General features: G+C 56.1%; 1 protein-coding gene across 8 annotated transcripts in view; it reads left to right on the top strand.

Moving 5' to 3' along the window:
• HDAC5 (histone deacetylase 5) overlaps positions 1–20,695 on the top strand; it is a 37,561-nt gene that overhangs the window by 9,414 nt on the left and 7,452 nt on the right. For 3 of the 8 annotated variants that reach the window (XM_064270273.1, XM_064270266.1, XM_064270272.1), the window contains exons 3-14: positions 3,187–3,258; positions 14,542–15,033; positions 15,121–15,235; positions 15,665–15,795; positions 15,956–16,102; positions 16,192–16,304; positions 16,626–16,757; positions 16,944–17,166; positions 18,175–18,386; positions 18,606–18,899; positions 19,621–19,786; positions 20,456–20,589. In XM_064270273.1, coding sequence (XP_064126343.1) covers positions 3,187–3,258; positions 14,542–15,033; positions 15,121–15,235; positions 15,665–15,795; positions 15,956–16,102; positions 16,192–16,304; positions 16,626–16,757; positions 16,944–17,166; positions 18,175–18,386; positions 18,606–18,899; positions 19,621–19,786; positions 20,456–20,589 — 2,231 coding nt within the window. Of the gene's footprint in view, positions 1–3,183; positions 3,259–14,541; positions 15,034–15,102; positions 15,236–15,664; positions 15,796–15,955; positions 16,103–16,191; positions 16,305–16,625; positions 16,758–16,943; positions 17,167–18,174; positions 18,387–18,605; positions 18,900–19,620; positions 19,787–20,455; positions 20,590–20,695 lie in introns of all 8 variants that reach the window. The other 5 variants (XM_064270267.1, XM_064270269.1, XM_064270270.1 and 2 more) reach the window with 5 other exon arrangements.

The following is a 20,695-nucleotide window of genomic DNA, read 5'->3' on the forward strand; positions in this document are numbered from 1 at the left end:
GGTCAACCCTGAGAGGAGATGGAAGATGCCAAAGTAGATTTTCCATTTTTCCTGGACTTGGTTCCAATTGAGAGGGTTCAGCCAGCACCTAGCATGGAACCCAGCTCTCAGGCAATGCAGATGGGCTCTGGCACAACTTGGCTTGAAGAGAAGGAGAAAAATGGAGGGCAGGCAGGCATGATGTCTCCAGGGCCCCAGGGTGGCTGGCACCCCACACTCTGGGGTGCTCTTGGGACAGTCCTTGACTTTTCGTACTGTGGAAAAGGTACTCCTTGCTTGAAGAAGAGGCCCCAACCCAGCCTTTTGGGCCCAGGAAAGGGAGCCTGGAAGAGTTCAAGGAGCCAGCGTTGGGCTCTTCCTTTCTTCTAGATTCCAAGGAAGGGGATGGGGTCATTACAGCCTGTGGAGGTTGGTGCTGGCACTGCACAATGCTCATCTGACCCATGCTCCATAGGGTTTGTGGGATGACACATGGAGGAGCAGGATGGGTGGGTATGGAGAAATGAACCAAGGGGAAAGGGGCTATAGCAGGAAGGATTGAGATTAGACACGAGGAAGATCTTATAGCATCACCTGACTCTCAGGAGAAGAAAGAAAGATACTTGTCCTCACCCTAGACCTTTTCTCTTGTTCCCCTGGATTCTGGGAATTGCATGGAGGATAGTCTGGTTGTATCTACACTTCATTTCCCACTTTATGCTGTTACTGTAAGTGGTAATAGTGCTGGGAGCTGCCCTGAGCTCCTAGCCCTGGCCCCCTCTGGCTGCCCAGTCTCCTGGGTCCTACTGTCTTCCCTAAGTAGAAAGCTCTCTTTTCTTGGCATCTGGCTGCCCCAAGTTCTGGGGGCCCTGCTTTTGAATTATAACTGATGTATTCCTCTTCTCCAGAACAAGGCTCCCCTGCCATCCTCTCCTGTGCCTGGGGCTGGCAGAGAGAGCCAGGGCAGGGCTAGCCAGCCCTTCCAGTTGCTCCTAGCCTGGGTGGGTGGAGACCTGGGCAGGGAGGGGCTGCTTCCCCCAGCTTTCTGGGCTCCCTTGAGTCTGCTGCCCATCACCCAGCTAAGGGAGCCTTGGCCTCCCTCTTGAGAGGGTGTGATTGGCCAGGATGAGGTTCAGGCAAGGGTGGTGTCTGCCAGGGCTAAACCCCTGTGGGGAGCACTGCCTCATCACCCCTTTTCTACAGTTTCTCCTGGCTGAGAAATCGAGGCTCTAGGCCCCTGTTTAGTTCCTGGTCCAACACTTCCTTTACCCCCTCCACCATACACACCAGCCAGCCAGTCTGGGATGGGAAAGCCGGCCCCTGTCCATATGCTCCTCCACCTGAGGGCAGAGGCCAGCTGGGAAGACGGGCTCCAGGAGCCTCAGCCACTGTGTCCTTGGTTGGCCAGCTCCTCCTGGGCTCCTGACAGGAGAGTGAGGTCATCCAGTCCAGGGAAAGGACAGGTGTCCCTGGCTCCATGCCTGGAGTAGGGGGCAAGGAGGGGCCAGAGGGGGCTCTAAAATAGCAACTGTGACATCAGGAAGGGGGAGGGGGATACAGACCCAGAAATAACCAGGCTATTAAAAGTCTCCAGTGAGGTCAGGGGGCCAAGTGAGATCTCTGCACCAGTGGGAGGCACAGCCTGAGGAGAAGGGGTGGCCAGTCCTCATGTTGCCTCAGCCCCAGGGCCCAGCAGGGCCCAGGAGCAGGGGGTGATCTACCAGGCCTGAGGTCTGGGGGAAGGGGCTGGATGCTGGCCTCTTGACTCTTCTTGGAGGGACTCCAATCTCAAGTCTTTTCCTACCTGACTATTGGGGTCATTGTGCCTATTAATGGGAACCCTGGGGCAGATTGTTGAGCTCTCTTGCGCGGGAGGGTGGACTGTGGTGGTTAGTGCTCAAACTTGAGCCTCAGACATTCTAAGCAGCCCTCCCATTTAAGCAGTGGTGCCTCGGTTTTCCTATCAGTACCTGCCTCCTGAGGTTGTCATGCAGAATAAATGAGACATAATGCTTTTAGCATTGCACCTGGCACATTGCTTGGAAAGTGCTACCTGTGCTCTGAGAATGGGCAGGTGCCACAAGGTCCCCTTCCCTGGGCTAGGGCGAGGCCTGCCCAGGAAGTCTCCCTATTCCCTGGAAGGAAGCTCAGCAGTCTCTGGAAGTGACGACACAGAATGAGTGGGAGGGATCTGCCATTTAGCCGATCCTCAGGGGTCGCCCTGCTGGTTGAGGGGTTGGGGAGACACCTCCCTGCTCTGCCACAGGGTGGCGGGGGCCGGGCGCAGTGCAGAAGCTAACCAGATGCCTATCTAGCTGTTAGAAGGGCTCCAGGGAAGATGCGAGGTTAGGCCAAGTGGCCCTGCCTGCCACCCTCTTCCATACCCTCCCACTTCCTTTACCTGCTCTAGGCATCTAGAGGAAAGACAGGGTGGAATCTGGCTTGCTGGTCTCCAACCCCTCGCCTGCCAAGGGCAGCGGCCAGAGCAGCTTGGAGGCCGGGGAGACCGGGTACTCCGGCCTGTGCCCGTCCCCGCCCCAACCTCTGGCCGCCACCTAGCTCTGTGGCCTTGGCCCTGAGTGCAGGCCCTCCCCATTCCCATCCCCCTCCCTGACGCTTCCTCCTGGGGAGGAACGCGCCTCCCCCCATGGGGCCTCCGCCGGGCCAGGAGCCCTGGCAGTGGGCCTGCGGCTCCCTGAGCATGCTCCACCTATTTATAGACAAGGCCCTCCCCCAACTGCTATTTCAGTCTCCTGCCAGCTGCCGGCGGCTCATTCGGGAAGGAGGAGCAGGGAGCCGGTCCCAGAGCTGTCACCCAGTGCAGGGAGGGAACGCATAGCCTGCCTGCCCGCCGAGTTCCCCTTCCTGTCCCCTGAGTGCTCCTCGACACCCCAGCTCAGGGAACGGGGGACAGGCCTGGTGGTGAATGCCCCTCTAGAGGAGAACTAGGCCTGCAGCCTGGGAGCCTCTTGGCTCCTCCTGCTGAGAGGAGCACCCGGGCCGGATGAGGCACCTCCCACAGCACGGGTCCCCACAGCAGTGGCCTGAGGGAGCCCCTGAGCAGTGAGGGCCCCGCCCGACCACCTTTCCGCTGGCTGGCTCCCGCCTCGGGCGGCCCCTTCTCTGGCATGCTGCTGGTGCCCAAGGCCCAGGGGCTCGTGGAGATGCTGCAGACCATCTATGAGACGGAATCGTGTTTCTCAGCAGATGGAATGTCAGGCCGGGAGCCATCCTTGGAAATCCTGCCGCGTACTCCTCTACACAGCATCCCTGTGGCAGGTAAGTGCATCCGTGTCCCTGCCTGCTCTCTGCTGTTGGGCATCCCTGCCCCTGGGACTGAGCACCTGGCTCCTGGCCTTGCCCAGACAGGGTCCTGTTTGTTAGGTCTTTCTTGAGGTCTTTGTTGTGAATACATGAGGTGAGGGGAGCCATACTCACAGAGCAGGGCTTCCCAGCCTGATGTCCCTGTCCTCCCTGGTTCAGACCTGCCCTCCTACCACGCCCCCGGCTGCACTTTGCATCTCTGCAAGTACCTTTGGCCTCTGGCAGGGTCGGCACCCCTAGTAGGGATAGAGGGTTACTAGAGCATCCTGGCCTACTTGGCACCATGGTCAGAAGGGAGGAAGTGGGTCAGCAACCTGCCTGCAGGCTGCCTGCTCCCCGGGCTTGGGCAGGGGAAGAAACCATAGCTGAGGTGTCCACCCCACCCCCTCTTGCTGGATCCTGGTGTTTAAGGGATAAAGTGCAGCAGTTTCCCCAAGTCCCCAGTCAGAGGGGTTCCCTGAAAATCAGACGCTTAGGAAGGAGGCTCAGTGAAGTCGTGGTCATGTTATGCCGATGGCTGACAGCTGGGATGTCGGAGGCCTTGGCTGCCTTAGCTCCTGGCTCCCCTTGTATCTCTCCTTGCCCCAGGCCTCTGTTTATTCCCATCTCATGAGGAAGGGTTACTCAGGCTCACAAGGCCTTGAGAACCCCCTAACCCCCTCACCTTCTCAGCAGGAACTTTTTTCTTAGTTGGAGGTGGGGTCCCCCAGAGCTGGGCTATTCCCTCCCACACAGGAACCTGTTGGCAGCATCAGGTCTTTCTGGCACAGCTTCCCCACCAGGCCGGCACCACAAGATGCTTCCTCTAGGGAGGAGCCTGCTGGACTCTTGCCTGCTTGGCCCCTCCTGGCAGTGGGTTGGCACTCGGGTGTGGGTCCCAGGCCTTGAATTAGAAAACAGAAGCTGCATGCCTCTGTAGGTACCTGTGATTTGGCTCTGAGCTGTCCAGGGATAAGGTTGCAGCTGGACTGGAAAATGTCATAGGATATATGTTTTAGGAAGATTTGGGAAACCCTTGCAACAAGGCCTGCCATCTGCATGGGCAGGGATGCTCATGCAGTCTCCTTGTATAGGGGCATGACCCTGGGGGCCAGCCCTACAGGATCCCCTGGGATGGGGGTATATCCTTGAGGACCAGCCCTACCAGGTCCCCACACAGTCCTCTAGGAGAGGGGTATAAACCTACAGGGCTGGTCATACCCCTGGTCTAGTTGACTCTACACCTTTAAAGGCCCTGCCTGCTGACCCTTACCCCAGAGCCTCCAGGACTTAATGGTAGTCTCTTGGAAGGCAAAGGGCTGGCCATGCAGAGCATCTGCTTAGGGGCCACTCTATCCTGCTTAGTGAATGTTGTATTGGTTTACCCATCCTGCTCTGTCCCGCTGTCCCTTGCCTCCCAGCAGCAGCGGGCAGTCGGCCTGAACTTTTCTTCTTCACCTTGTTCTTGTGCCTCTTTTCAAATTAGACCCCCAGAAACCTTGCAAGCTGGATCTGCGCCCGTCCCCTCCCTAGGCTGCCTGCCCCTTCACAGACCCCCGGCCGGTTTTCTTGGGTCTCTGTCCACCCTTCCCCCCACCCAGATTGCCCAGCCTCTGAGCGGTGGTGTGGCCCATGCTGGCAGGAGGGAGTTGTGAGTCACCTCAGCGGCTCGGGGACAGGGCTAAGAATGTTCCCCCTGCGTAGCTCTGATGCTGTGTGTCTGTGACGTGGCTGGGGACAGATATAGGCCTGGAACTCGGCTGCCTTGTCTTTTTTTTTTTGGACTCTGGAATGTAAACAGATGTTTCAAATAGAAACGCTTTAACCTTTGGGTTAAAAAAAAATCCACCCCAGATAAACAACATAGCCATGAGGCCCTGGGCAGCCTGGTGTTTCCCTTTGCTGTCTCCCCTCCTCATATCTTGATCAGTCTCCAAACAGGGTGTAAAAGCCTGTGGCTGAAAGAGCAGGTGTCCAGGGATGCTTTCTTGGGTGCTGTCTAGAGCAGGCCTCCTGGCCCAAGGGATTGGAGTAAAGGGATCTGCAGGGTGGGTGCCGACCTGTCACCTCCAGCAGCATGTCTTTGGAACCCTATTTTAGGGGCATTCCTTGTTCTCTGGGCAGTCTCACTCACTGCTCTTTTACCGGCATCCAGCACAGTGCCTGGCACATGGATGAATGAATGTTGGCATGAGGCGGGTGGTGTTCAAGGCCGGTGGCAGGATCCCTGGGTTCTATTCTGGGGCTTGGCTTTCTGGTGAATAGATAGCTATGGTGAGATGCCCCAGCGGGTGAGCCAGAGCCTTAGCCAACCTAAGGAAGGGGACAGATTGCAGCTTCTAATAGTGATCATCAGAGGTCCTCCTTGACTGAGGGGTCTCTGCCTGGCTATCCCCTCAACAACCCAGTGCACAGTGGCACCAGTACCATCCAGCCTGGGCTGGCTTGGGGAGCTTGGGAGCTCGGCCTCTGGTGTGGGATTCCCAAGGTCACAGAGCTGGGGAATCCCTGACCTCTGTTCTTTGGGCCCTGGGTTCCCCTCTCTCCTGGACTGGGTCAAGCTGATGGTTGAGCAATGTGCAGGGTGTTGTGGGAAGGCATGGAGGGGGGTTCCCTTTCTCCACTGAAGGTGGGTGCGACTCTGCTTGTACCAGGAAGGCATGCTATGGAGGTGGGGAAGTGCCATGGAGTTTGGGTTTGTTGTTTTCCTTGGATAGTCTTATTCATGCTCTTCAGACCATTCAGAGCTTGGTTATGTGGGGGGTGTGTAGGTGCAGGGTGCAGGGAAGGTAGGAGGAGTGAGACTAGAGTCAGAAGGGAACTAACATTATTATAGCCTAAGTAACAAGGGTATCAGGTGCTTTCCTTACCTCATCTCATTTAGGAAAACAATAATAGCCACTTTTTATAAAAAGGAAGACTCAGAGAAGTTAAGGAACCTGCCCGAGGTCACAGATTAAGTAACAGCCAGGATTCAAACTCAAGTCTGTGTGGGGGGCCTCTGCTAACCCACACAAAAGCTCCTTTCTGAGAATTTTTTTTAAAAATGTCCCTTCTTCTGGGTGGCTGCATCCACATGTCAGGGTGCATGGCTTGGCAACTAAAGTGTGGGCTAGATTTCAGCCTCAATTTGCCCCTTCATGATGGATGCCCTTGTGCAGTATATAACCTGCACAACCTTATGCACAGCCTTGTCTGTGTGCCTCTAAAGTCTGTGCTTCTAGGGAATAAAGCCCTAGGGCTCAGCGTTAGGGAGCTCCTGAGGTTTCTAAAAGGAAGCTTTGTTTTCTATAAATACTTGGGACTTCTTGGTTAGCCATCTCTCTCCCTGCAGGAATTTCTGCCCAAGGAGAGAAGGGGGCCCAGAAACAATTGAATACCCCCTCCCACATAGACAGCCTCCCCTGCCCCCATTCCTTCCTACCTCATTCCCTCTTGTTTTTGAGGCCCTCAGCTGTCCCTTCCCTGCTGTGCAGCTGCCAGATAGGAAATCAGATTAACTGTGTCCACATGCACAGCTGTAACAGCTGTTGGGTCGGCAGCAGGAGTGCGGGCAGCCCAGGGACACTGTGGGGCAGTGGTTCTCAAACTTTCAGTTGTATCAGAATTATCAGAGGAATGCATTAAAATGCAGATTCCCAGGTCTTGCCCCCAAAGGCTTGGATTCTGTACCTTGGCCCAGGAACCAGCATTTTTAGCAGTGGTTCTGGTATAAGTGATCTCAGACTGTGAATGAAGTAAGAGCTGTGTAGACAGTGGTCATGGAGACAACGGCCCACCAATGAGTGTCACCAGCAACCCTGGGAGACCCCAGTGGGCCTTGGGACTCCTGGGTGAAGGACCTTGCACCTACTGTAGTCTAGAGTCAAGTCCAGCTCCCAGCAGCGTGGCAGTCTGGAGAGGATGTTTTGAGATGCTGGAGAGCAGGTGTCCAAACCCCAGCTGAGGCTGGGGATTATGGCTAGAGGCCAGGTGGGCAGGGTGCCCTACTGAATGCTCAGGGCTGGGTTGTGCTCTGGGGCCCCCCGCTGTCCCACCCCAGGTGTGGAGCACACAGTCTGAGCAACAGCTGCAGACTCTGAATGACTGATGTGCTTTTTAATTGCCTGTAGCTTTCTGCCCAAGTATTTCCCTGAAATGGCTGGGCTGGGAGAAGGGAGTCTACTTCTCCTCCAGATAGCATTCCAAGACCAGAGACTAAGTTCATCTTCACCAGTTAGAGACACTTTGTGCCTCCTCCAGGGCTCTGTGTCCCCCAGGCTTGAACCCATTTAGAGTCACAGTCTGCCTCAAAGTTCAGCCCTCTTCTTCCCTGCGCTCTCTGGCTCTGGGGTTTGGTGCCCAACCAGGTGCCCTTGTCTAGATCCTGGATGCAGAGCTTGGCTCCGGTTTCCGTCTCTAATTAAATTCCCGAGCAGCTCTCAGGGTTTCCCTTCAGTTTTCCAGTGGGAGGCAGAGAAGGAGGCAGAGAAGGAGGCCAGAAGCCTCGGGATTAAGCCCTGGCTCCTCCACCACCTTTCCAGGTGACCTTAGACAAATCTCTCCCCATCTCTGGCCTCACTTTCTTCTTCTGTCGGCTAGTGGGGGTTGAGTTGAGGAGCTCCAGGGCCCTTGTGCCTTGACCTTCTAATCATCTCTGAAGTCAGTTTCATGTCTCTTCTGTTTTGCCAGAAGTGGGACTTAGGGTTTCCTGAGCCCTGTCCCTGGAAGGATGTGGAATCAGGAGAGAGGTATCGCCTGCAGTGGGACATAGTGAGGTTAGAAAGTGAGCTAGAATTTCTGACTGGCTGAGCTGAGAGCTTTGAGAGCAGAGACTAAAACTTGTACACGTGTCTGTGCTAAGTAAGGCTTTTGAGGGACAGGAGGGATCCCATGATTGCAGGCTGAGCCACAGAGGGATGGAGTGGCTCTTCTCGGAGTGGTACAGCAGGTGAGACGGTCTGGAAGTGCTGGTGTTGAGAGGAGGGTTATTCCCAAGATTCCTCCTCTGCCTTGGGACACAGCTGCTGACTACTTTGTCACACTTTGTTTGGGACAGCACCACAAAGTGACCTCAGGGCAGTCTGAAACTCGAGCTAAGGCCTCACTCTGGCAGGGGTCTGAACCTGGCATCCTTAGAATCCAAGCTGCCTGTGAACTTGGCCGTATGTAATTCTAAGTACTTTATTTTGTGCATTCTAGAAACACTATTCTGAGAAGCAGTCTGTAGGCTTCACTAGACTGCCAGAGGTGTCCAGGACACCAAAAATGTAAAGAGCCCCTACCCCAGGGAGCCTTTCAGTACAGGCAGTCCCGGTGTTAACGAATGTCCATTGCAAACCAACCCCTATAAAGCCTATTAAAAATTTGAGGTACATACAGTGGTTCCTAAGAACAAACAGGTGCTACTTTGCGGCGCACTTGAAAACGTTCTTTTTTTATTACTATGTTATTATGTGAAAGATGTTTTAGCCTATCTGCAAGTGTTTCTTTGATGTTTTTTATGCGTAGGAAGGTACGCTGTGTACTTATATACTAAGACAAACATCTGAGTAACTGAGGTTAGATACAAACAGTACCTGTTTCAGCTGACCTACAAATTCGATTTAAAGACAGACTTACAAACAGAACTTGTGCATAATCCAGGGACTGACTGTAATTCAAGGACCCAGCACATTGATAACAGCCCTGACCCGCATGTCTTGAGACCTTACCAGGCTCTGGACTAATCTCCTCTGCATGGATTTTCTCTCTTGAGCCCAGCAACTTTGGGAGGCAGGTGCTGTTATTACTCCCATTTCACAGATGCCTGAATGAGTGCAGGGAGGTGCTCACCACCTTGCACTAGTAAGTGGTAAAGCCTGACTTGAACCCTGGTGCTCTTACTCCAGAGCCCTGGCTCTTAACCATTAGGTGATGTGTGTTCGCTCACATTAAATGAGGAATTGCAAATATTGTTAGGTGAGAGTCATACCCAGCTTGCATGTGTGGCAACATCTGTCTGAATTGTGGAAGAACCTGTTGAGCCTAAATTGGCCTCCCTAGTCATGTAAAGGCCCAGAAATAGATCATGGGAAAGCCATCCTCAGTGGGGAGGGGTCATCGGCGTCATCAGAGTTTGAAATGCCGTTCTCCGCCTTCTTCCAGACTCCCTCAAGGCCAGGACAGGGACAAGAGCCTTTTCCCATTCTCCAAAGGGACAGAATGGGGTAATTAGATGCCTAGTGAGGGAGTCCTGGGGCCTGCTGCTGGTGGAAGAGGCTGCCTTCCAGGGAGGCTGCCAGCCTGTTGCTCTCCAAGAGGCCAGGTACCCAGGGCTAGTGGCTGCACACATTTGTGTGGAGAGGGAACCTGCCTGAGCTGGGAGTCGGGACACCTGGGTTCACACCCCTGCTCTGCTACTACTTAGCTTGTGGCATCTTGCAGAGAGCAGCCTCTGTAGGTTTGGTTTCCCCATCTGTGTAACAAGGGGGTCAAAGTAGATGATCTTAAAGGTCCCTCCTTTCACCCCCCTCCCCTGCTTTTTTTTTTTTTTAAAGGCTGCTTCTCAGTCCCAGGGATTATCTGCAGGGGCCTCAGTTTTGGCCCGTGTAGATATTCCTAGCAGTTTAATGTGCCCCTGTCTCCTACTCTGTGCACCCTGGGCCCTCTCCTCCCCCAGACGTCTATGTCTGGGAGCTCCTGGGAGCAAAACCTTTTTAGAACCAGGTTCTAAGCTTCTTAGGTCCTCTAGGCAGGTCCTCACACTATCCCTCCCTCTCCTTCCAGGGCTTCTTCAGGGGAAATTGTCTTAGTTATCTAGTGCTGCTATAACTGAAATATCACAAGTGGGTGGGTTTAACAAACAAATGTATTTTCTCACAGTTCAGGAGGTTAGAAGTCTGAATTCAGGCTGCTGGCTCTAGAGGAGGGCTTTCTGTCTCTGTCAGCTCTAGGGGGAAGGTCCTTGTTCCTTGGTTCCTTGGTGATCTTTATGTGGCTTGACATCTGTCTTCCTCCATCTCTGCTCTCTTCTCTGTCTTAATCTGCTCTTTTTATATTTCAAAGGTGATTGGCTTAAAACACGCTATACACTGATACAGCCTCTTAACAAAGAAAACCCATTCCCAAATGGGATTATAACCACAGGTATAGGGATTAGAAGGAGCCCTGATGACATAGTGGGTAAAGCGCTCTGCTGTTAACTGAAAGGTCTATGGTTTGAACCCACCATCCACTCCACAGGAGAAAGAAAAGATATGGCAGTCTGATTGCGCAAAGATTTGCAGCCTTGGAGACCTTATGGGGCAGTTCTACTCTGTCCTCTAGGGTTGTTATGAGTTGGAATTGAGTCTATGGCAGTGGTTTTGGTATTGGGCTGTAGGGGTTAGGATTTACAGTACATATATTTGGGGGATACAATTCAATCCATAACAGAAACTGAGACACCATACCCACTGGCCAGGGTTTGGGCCACAGGGATTCAAGACTGTTGACAGCGTCACCATGAGAGGGCCTAGAGCTGGGCACAGGTTGTAGTGTGTTCAGAGCAGGAGAGAAGGCTTGGCCTTGCTCTGCAGCTAGGTTTGCTTCTTATTTTGAGCCCTTGTCCCCAAGGCACTGCTAAAACCTGCTTTTCGTGTCACAGAGCCCCTCATCTGCTTGGGGGCAGTGACCCTTTGCCAGGACACCCTCTTTCTAGCCTAAGACTATGCTGGCAGTAGCTCCAGAGGTTGCTCATCAGCATCTGTGTCATCTTCCCCAGAGGAGCCAGGCCATCCCTTGTGCTGGCCAGAGAGCCCTCCATGGAAGCCCCCAGTGGGATGATAGGGGTCATGGAGGCCCAACTGGGCGGAAACCAAGTGTCACTAAGGTGTCACCACTGCCCAGCTGTGCCCATGCACTGGTCAGATAACCCCTTCTGAGCCAGAGCTGGAGTGAGATTGTAGGGGTATGTGCAGGGCTGCTCCGATGGTTGGAAACGTGAAGCGCCCCTCCCAGCTGCACGGGCAGGGCTTCTCCCTGGAAGTGGTGGTGGTCAGTCCTACAGAAGGCCAAGTGACAGGATGCTGTTGTCTCCCGTTCCTGATGCTGCCGCTCCCAGGAGGAGTGGTCAGAGTCCCTGGAAGGGAAAGAATATTGAGCAGAAGCAGGTAGGATGACCCTGGGCCTGCCTCAGGACCCCACCCCAGAGCCCCTCCCCACTGCAGGGTTTGTTGTGTTGGCTATCTGGCCTCTTCTTTTTGCCCCATGCCCCTCTGTTAACTTGAGGCGCTGGGGTGGGCAGAACCCAGGGCCTTGGCCTTCCACATGATCCCTTTCCTGGCCTTTTAGGGGAGCTCTTTGCCAGCCAGAGCTCCCAACCACTGGTCCCACTAAGGAGAAGTGCCCCTTCTCCTACCCTCTTTCCTTTCAGGAGGCCCTCCAGCCTTCTTTGGTCCGCCAGGAGGCGGCCAAGAGCCTCCTTGTATCATGACACACCCACTTCCCCTTCCAGGTGTTTGGTTCTGATGGCAGCTGCTGCCACCTGTCCTGCTGGTGCCAAGCTGGCAGAGGGCACAGATCCCAGGGGGTGCAAGGCTGGCTAGGCTCTAGGTTCTGTGCATGGCAGACTACATTCAGGGGGTTCCGTGCCCCTCCCCCAGCCCTTCCCTGACCCCAACTATCCCACAGACCACTTCCACCTTGGGGCCAGGTTGCTGCCTGGCAGACCCCTGGGTGCTGTATGCTGCTCAGGCCCCACAGGACCTGCAGATTAATATTCTCCAGTCGCCCGCACTTTCTGCTTGCATGGGAATGAGCTGTGGTGAAGCCCGTCAGCAGCCCCACCACCTGCGTACCAATGGGGCTGCGGCTCCCACTGCAGAGCAGGGCCTGCTGCTGTGCTGCCGTGGCCTTAGTGGCAGCAGTGGTGGTGGTGGCGGTGGCGGTGGCTTAGCCATGGTGGGAGATCCCCTCTCCTGAATCCGTGGCCTCATACAAGGCTCCTGTAAGGGAAGCCAGCATTGCTGGCAACAGTTCCAGCCTGAGACAGGGCTATCTGCTGGGAGCCAGGACTGCTTGGACCCCTGCCCTTCTCTGGGCAGGCGGGCTGGTATCCGGTGCCCGCAGGTTGAAGCCTGTCCACCTCTTGGCGGAGCGATCAGAGTGCCACAGGCCAAGCCTGCCTTGATTGGGAACAGACAGCCCTCCGATCAGCTGGGGGCCTTGCTGAGTGCTTCAGGGGCTGGGGAGACCCAGGCTGCCTACCTATGACTCCTTGCTGCCACCCTGCTTTGCCTGGGGCCAGCTGCCTCCAGAAAGGTCCTCTGCAGTTCCCAAGGGCTCTTCTTCCTGCTGCTGGGGCAGGACATGGGTCCGAGGGAAAGCGAGTGAGTGACCACACCCTCCTGGCCACGTCTGGCCACTCCTGCAGATGTGGCTCTGGCCTTGTGGCCGCAGAGTCGTCAGTGCGGCTGGCGGGCAAACCACAGAGGAATGTGCTTGTCAGTGCTGCAGGGAGAAGAGGTCTGTGGGGACATCTTAGGGCTTTACCTTCCCCACTTCCCGACGTCCAGGGGCCCCTAGAGGCTTCCTTCAGGCATGAGGGTAGCAGGGTTTTGGCCTTCCACGGGCCTGGCCCCTGCCTTGGTGACTTCTCTTCAGTGCCTGGTCCCCAGAGAGATACAGGCCCATAGCCTGGGCCTCTCTTATCTCAGCCCATAGCATACTCTGGCAAGGGACAATGGGGCCAGAAGACATGGGCAGCTAGCCGTCAGGGCCCATCCTTGTCCAGACCTGGGCTGGAGGGGCCACTTTGCCACAGGAGAATCATCCCAGCTCCCCCTGTGGCCTCCCTGGGCTAGAGCAACGGAAGTGAGGGCTTTCTTTGGAGAAAGAAGTGGAAAAGAAACAAGATGGGTTCTGCCTCTTTCATTTCCTCCTTCCTGCTGGCGTCAGGAGGCTTTGTGGGGTGTGGGCTGGGCTTGGGGCTCCCTGCTGGCCTGGTGTTTGCCCAGTTGCCCTGGGAACCAGGGGCAGTGGTGGGAAGTGACACTCAGTGAGCAGACAACAGCGTACAGGAATCAAGAGGTCGAGACTCAGCCTTCCCATAAGCCACTGGAACCTTTTGCCACTCCCTGGGGTCCTATTGTCCACTTGGGGGCCTGGACAAAAAGCCATGGGCCCCCCTGCAGCTCCCCACCTTTCCCCGCTTCCCTGGGGTTGCTCCCTGGCCCTGGAGTTCCGAGTTCTTCTCTTTGGGCTCCAGCCCTCCCTTTTGCCATCACCCTTCTTCCTGTCTGATTCCCTTTCCTTCCCTGTCTCCTCCTCCCACCTCCTCCCTTTCGCCTGCCCGCCCATTCTTTCATTCCCCCCTCCTCCCCAGGCACAGCTGCTGTTTGGCTCACTCTATATATAGCGGCATTTTCAGGGTAATTACAATAAAACTGTTGAAAGGAGATAATCCAGCAAAGGAAGCAAGTCTGACTCCCAGTCTCCCTCCTGTCCCTGGCTTGGTGCTGCCCTGCACCCACTTTCCCTGAGGTCTGCTGCTGCCACCCCACCCTCCATCCCCAGAGCCTCCTCCTCTTCCTCCACCTGTCCCAGCTGGTATGGGGCAGAGAACAGGGGAGAAGGCAGGGATCCCCACGTCTCATAGACTTCTTCTGGGTCTACCAAGGGCTCTGGCTCCCAGCCCTAGCAGTTCTAGAACCAACCTCTGTGCCTGTTTCTATAGGCTTCTTGAGGGGGGGTGGTGTTGAGAGGTTGGGGGGGGGGCATAGGACAGTGACTTAAAAGCATAAATTTGACAGAAAATTTGGCAATGATTATTGGTGATGGTTGTACGCCATGATTAGAGTAATTGATTTCACTAAATCATGCATCTGAAAAATGTTGAATTGGTAAATATTGTGTTATATATATTTTTACAACAATTAAAAAAAAAAAAAGCAAAACTCTGTGATGACCTGGCTGTACGTCTTTGGTTGAATTACTTAAACCTCTGTTTCCTCATCAGTGTAATGGGGTATCAATAAGTACGTACCTCATAGGTAGTGATGAGGTTTAAATGAGTGAGTAATTCATGTAAAATGCTGGCCCTTGAGTACCTACATGTTGAGTCTGTGCCCCCCACCAAGTCTGCACGCTTATGCATATTCTGTGTTGAAGCCCATGGCTTCATCTCATTTAGTGAAGGTGTAACCGTGCTGGCTGTGGTCTAGGAGTCTGCCTGGTAGCTTCCTGCGCCCCAGGCTGGGCTGCAGGGGCTACTAGGGTATGGGCTGGCTCACTGACTCTTCCTGTCTCCTCTCCCCACAGTGGAGGTGAAGCCAGTGCTGCCGGGAGCCATGCCCAGCTCCATGGGGGGTGGCAGTGGAGGCAGTGCTAGCCCCGTGGAGCTTCGGGGAGCTCTGGCAGGCCCTGTGGACCCTGCGCTACGTGAGCAGCAACTCCAGCAGGAGCTGCTGGCGCTCAAGCAGCAGCAGCAGCTGCAGAAACAGCTCCTGTTTGCCGAGTTCCAGAAGCAGCACGACCACCTGACACGGCAGCACGAAGTCCAGCTGCAGAAGCACCTCAAGGTGACCGAGGGAGGTGCAGGGGGCCGCCCAGACGCCCGACCCCTGTCTGGGCCCAACTCACCACCTTCTACCCCTGTGCCCCTGCAGCAGCAGCAGGAGATGCTGGCAGCCAAGAGGCAGCAGGAGTTGGAGCAGCAGCGGCAGCGGGAGCAGCAGCGGCAGGAGGAGCTGGAGAAGCAGCGCCTGGAGCAGCAGCTGCTCATCCTTCGGAACAAGGAGAAGAGCAAAGAGAGTAAGACCTGGGGCCTCCTGGGCCGCCAGCCTCTGGCCACGGGGCCCTGGCCCTGAGCCCCCAGGTCAGCTGTGCCCTGTCCCACAGGTGCCATCGCCAGCACCGAGGTGAAGCTGAGGCTCCAGGAATTCCTGTTGTCGAAATCAAAGGAGCCCACTCCGGGCGGCCTCAACCATTCCCTCCCGCAGCACCCCAAATGCTGGTAATGGCCCGGGGTAGGCAGATATGGGCCTCAGTCTCTCATAGAGGATGAGACTCCCACCCCTGGTTTCTCCTTGCTTCTCTCTCCAAGATCCACTTCCTATCCCTACATATAGTGGAGAGGAATCCCTGGGTGGCACAAAAGTTAAGTGTTCGGCTGCTAACCAAAAGGTTGGAGGTTTGAATCTGCCTAGAGGTACCTCGGAAGAAAGGCCTGGCGAGCTACTTCCGAAAGGTCACAGCCATCGAGAGCCCTCTGGAGTACAGTTCTACTCTGACACACGTAGGGTCACCATGCGTTGGAATCAGTTTGACCTCAACTGGTTTACTGTTACATACAGTGGGCTTTTCATAAATGTAGATTGCCAGGTGGCAGGCCCAGCTGACTGAATGGTAACCTAGCTCTTTTTCTGTCACCCCTCCCCCCCAGGGGAGCCCACCATGCTTCTTTGGACCAGAGTTCCCCTCCCCAGAGCGGCCCTCCTGGGACGCCTCCTTCCTACAAACTGCCTTTGCTTGGGCCCTATGACAGCCGCGATGACTTCCCCCTCCGCAAAACAGGTGAGTGCCCCATCTGATCTTGTGGGATATGGCTCCTCAGAGGTAGAGGTAGGTGTGTTGTGAAGGCAGGGCTGTTGCTGCGAGCCAGCCTGCAGGCTGGGCTGCAGGTGCGTGCCCACTTGTCGGGGGTGTCTCTGAGCCACGACTGCCTTCTCTGCAGCCTCTGAACCCAACTTGAAAGTGCGTTCAAGGCTAAAGCAGAAGGTGGCCGAGCGGAGAAGCAGTCCCCTCCTGCGCCGCAAGGATGGGACTGTTATTAGCACCTTTAAGAAGAGAGCTGTTGAGATCACAGGTGCTGGGCCTGGGGGTAAGCACTTCTCTCCTGTCCCTGTTCTGAGGGCCTGGGAGTAGGGGGTGGTTCAGAGGAGGCCCAGGTGACAGCCACTTCTCCCGTAGTGTCGTCTGTGTGTAACAGCGCGCCAGGCTCTGGTCCTAGTTCTCCCAACAGCTCCCACAGCACCATCGCTGAGAACGGCTTTACTGGCTCCGTCCCCAACATCCCCACCGAGGTACAGGCCCAGCTGAGGGCGGGGTGGGATGGGGACAAAGCCGCTCCCTTTCCTTGGAAGATGTAGCTCCTTCCTGTCTTGCTGAGAGTGCCAAGCAGAGACCTCTGCCTGAATGGATGGGCTGGAGGGTCCCTGCCTGGACTTGCTGTCCTGCAGGGATGTTTGTCCAACACACCCATGAAGGGTCCTGATTTCTCCATCACCCCCAGTTGAGGCTCTAGGCAGGGGGAGTGGGGCACCATTCAGAGACCTTGGCCTCGATCCCTCCCTTGCCATCTCCTTTGCCCATGCTCATGCCTGTCTCTCCTGACTGCTCCCCAGATGCTCCCCCAGCACCGGGCCCTCCCTCTGGACAGCTCCCCCAACCAGTTCAGCCTCTACACGTCCCCCTCTCTGCCCAACATCTCCCTAGGGCTGCAGGCCACCGTCACCGTCACCAACTCGCACCTCACCGTAAGTATAGGACACATACCCCATCCTCTCCCCGATGTTGGGGGGACTGATCCTGGATGCTTCTGACTGGGGCTTTTGCCCTCCCAAGGCCCTGAGGGGGATTAAATGGCCCCTCAGAACTCGGGGCTGGGCAGGGGGTGATGAGGGGTGCTGGTCTGAAGTTGGCAGCCATCCCCCCCCAACCAGGCCTCCCCAAAGCTGTCAACGCAGCAAGAGGCCGAGAGGCAGGCCCTCCAGTCCCTGCGGCAGGGTGGTGCGCTGACGGGCAAGTTCATGAGCACATCCTCCATCCCGGGCTGCCTGCTGGGTGTGGCGCTGGAGGGCGACACGAGTCCCCACGGGCACGCCTCCCTGTTGCAGCATGTGCTGCTGCTGGAGCAGGCCCGGCAACAGAGCACCCTCATTGCCGGTGAGTGGGTGGCCACTGTGCCATGGGGGGCCAACAGAGGGGCATTCCAGTCTCTTCTGGGGGGCTCAAGGCAGGACCAACTATCAGGAAGCAGCCAGAGACACTTCCCAGCCCTGTCACAGCTCCCCCAAGGGCATCGTTAATTTTTTCCACATTCTATAAACATTTATCAAGCACCTATAGCATGCCAGGCACTGTTCTCGACAAAAGCTGCTGCCATCAGGGAGCTCACGCTTTAGAGCCATGGTGTCTGTTAGAAATATCACACGAGCCACCTAATGTTACATTTTCTAGTGGCCACATTAAGAAATGTAAGAAGAAACAAAGGAAATTAATTTTAATAACACATTTAACCCGGTATATCTAAAATACTATCACTTAATGTATAATCAATATGAAGAGTTGTCAGTGAGATGTTTTCCTTTTTTTTTCATGCTAAGTCTTAGAAATCTGGTTTGTGTTTCACCCTTACAGCACGTCTGAATTGAGACAAGCACGTTTCAAGTGCTCAGTAGTCACGGGTGGTTGGTTGCTATGGGATTGGCAGCAGAGCTTTTTTAGACAGTCAGTCCTGAAGTACCTGTTGGTGTCCTCAGGAGGGGGCTGCTTGAAAGACACATGGTCCTGCTCCAGGGCTTCCCTGCCTGCTGGGATCCATGGGGGCCTATGATCAGGGAGGTCTTGTTCCAGCTAGGGGGAACTAGTCATTGCTCATAAGCAATGCCCAAGACTATGTGTGCAATGAGTTAAATGAATCCAAAGGTGAGAATGGTGAATCCAGGAAGGCTTGTTGGAGGCAGTGGCCCTGAGCTGTCAGACTGTTCAGTCATGGGGAAGAGGAAGTATGGGGCTCAGATTTGGAGCAGGGCACTCTAGGCCCCTCTGTGTTTTCTTCCTGATTGTGGTAGATGTAGGTGGCTGTGTTCCAAGAGGGAGAGAGTCCTGGGGTAGGATGGGTGGTCTGGTGCCCCGATGGTGATGCTTATCCGCCCCCCTGCCACTTCACAGTGCCACTCCACGGGCAGTCCCCACTGGTGACAGGCGAACGTGTGGCTACCAGCATGCGGACGGTAGGCAAGCTCCCACGACATCGGCCCCTGAGCCGCACGCAGTCCTCGCCGCTGCCGCAGAGCCCCCAGGCCCTGCAGCAGCTGGTCATGCAGCAGCAGCACCAGCAGTTCCTGGAGAAGCAGAAGCAGCAGCAGCTGCAGCTGGGCAAGGTGAGGCAGAGAGGCGAGTCTGGCTGGGCTGGGGCAAGGCACGCGGCGCAGGCACCGAAACCCAGGGCGCTCCCAGGCTGGGCGCTCCTGGCCTTTTTCTTCATTCACAGGGAGGCTCAGGAGGGGCTAGGATCAGGGAGGAGGGATATAGACTCCTGGGCCACTGGCTGGGGCTGCTCCCCCTCCCAGCTGATGCGTCCCCCTTGGTGCTGCTCCCAGATGCTCACCAAGACTGGGGAGCTGCCTCGGCAACCCACCACCCACCCTGAGGAGACTGAGGAGGAGCTGACAGAGCAGCAGGAGGTGCTGCTGGGGGAGGGAGCCCTGACCATGCCCCGGGAAGGCTCCACCGAGAGTGAGAGCACCCAGGAGGATCTGGAGGAGGAAGAGGAGGAGGAGGAGGAGGAGGAAGAGGAGGAGGAGGAAGACTGCATCCAGGTCAAGGACGAGGAGGGCGAGAGTGGTGCTGAGGAGGGACCTGATCTGGAGGAGTCCAGTGCTGGTTACAAAAAGGTACCCACCCCTCCTGGCCCCAGCCCTGTCCCACCTTTCTGGCTGCCTTCCTCCCACTTTCTGCCCTTGCCTTTCCCTCTCCCACTCTGGGCAGTTTGCTGTGAGGAAGGAGAAAAGAGAAAAAGAGGAGTAGGAAAGGGGCAGGGTGAGGTGGGAGGGAGGGAGCTGTTTGTGTTGGTCCCAGAGCCCTGAATGTGTCCCAGTCTGCCAGCCCCCTCCCCCCGACCCCATCTGTGACTGCCCCCGCCTGTGTGTGTCCATGTGGCTGTGTGTCTGCATGTCTGTCTGCGTAGGGCAGGCTGTGTGCGTTGGTCCCGATGTGCGCCTGTGCACGTGTGTGTGTACACAAACGCCCCCTCTGCTACTACAGTCTGCCTCGCGCCTAGCATGCACGCACACGCTCCATTCATTGCTCATTGCGGACACAGCCGAGCCCTCCAGGCCTGACTCATCCCACCCCCTTGCAACGCCCCCGCCCCTCTCAGCCTCTTACCTCAATGTTACTCTTTGATGTGACTCATCATATCCCCCCATCCCTCACCATCTTCTAGGAGATGGCAAGGCTGGAGCATCTCCTGTCCCTGGAGGGAGGAAGGGGAGGAGGTGGGGGGAGCTGGATGCTTGGAAGAGAAGGGCTGGATTTGGAGGCCCTGAGGGTACCTGCCCTCACTTCATCCCAGGCTAAGCCTCACCCAGGTGCCTCCTGGCTCCTCCTTCCCAGGTGTTTTCAGAGGCCCAGCCCCTGCAGCCACTACAGGTGTACCAGGCACCCCTCAGCCTGGCCACTGTGCCCCACCAGGCCTTGGGCCGCACCCAATCCTCACCCGCTGCCCCTGGGGGCATGAAGAGCCCCCCAGACCAGCCCACCAAGCACCTCTTCACCACAGGTGAGCTGCACCACTGTGTGCTGTGTTCTTCCAGTGTGAGGCCCAGGGGGCCGTTGGGGGTATTCAGCCCTGCTGGGTAGCTTCAGAGCAGGCCCCTCCCCTGAAAAGATTGTCAGGTCCCCTCAGAGAACCTGATGGGAGAGAAGACCTTGGGCCTCCTTACCGGGAGGTCAAGAATATAGACTCAGTCCTGTCCAGAAAGCCCTTCCCCAAGCCACCATGTGCTGGGTTCAGGGGGCTCTGAGGGGCCCTGAAGGGGTGCAGACATGCCTAAGGGTGGTCCCATCCCTCCAGAGGGGAGTGGGGGCTGTGGGGAAGAGCACAGAAGGGGCTGTGGCGGGTGGTGGGAACCAGGACAGGCCGTGAAGATGCGTTCAGTGCTATGGGTACAGTGGGCAGAGATCAGTGCCAGTGGGGGTGTCTGGGGCAGCCTGATTGGGGTGAGATTGGGGTGGGGAGGCTTTTGATAGGCAGTAATGGAGGAAAGGGAATTCAGGAAGAAAAAATAGGGCAAAAGCTGGAGAGGAGAGGGGGAGCAGGTGTGTGGGAGGGTGGCCAAGGTGGCCCAGGGTGGTTGGGGAGAGCCTGGTGAGCTCTGTGGAGGATGGCGGGGCCAGGCTTCGAGCCTGTGCCTGGAGCAGCATTGGCCAACACATCCATCTGGCCCAGGTGTGGTCTATGACACATTCATGCTGAAGCACCAGTGCACGTGCGGGAACACACACGTGCACCCCGAGCACGCTGGCCGGATCCAGAGCATCTGGTCTCGGCTGCAGGAGACAGGCCTGCTGAGCAAGTGTGAGGTAGGGGCCCTTGCCTCCAGCCCCTGACTCAAACCAGCAAAAGACTTCATCTCACTCCCTGTCTCTTCTTCCTTCTCTCTTCAACCTTGATTTGGAACCAGTACCC

The sequence above is a fragment of the Loxodonta africana genome, chromosome 18 (genome assembly GCF_030014295.1).
Source record: "Loxodonta africana isolate mLoxAfr1 chromosome 18, mLoxAfr1.hap2, whole genome shotgun sequence".
Taxonomy (NCBI): domain Eukaryota; kingdom Metazoa; phylum Chordata; class Mammalia; order Proboscidea; family Elephantidae; genus Loxodonta; species Loxodonta africana.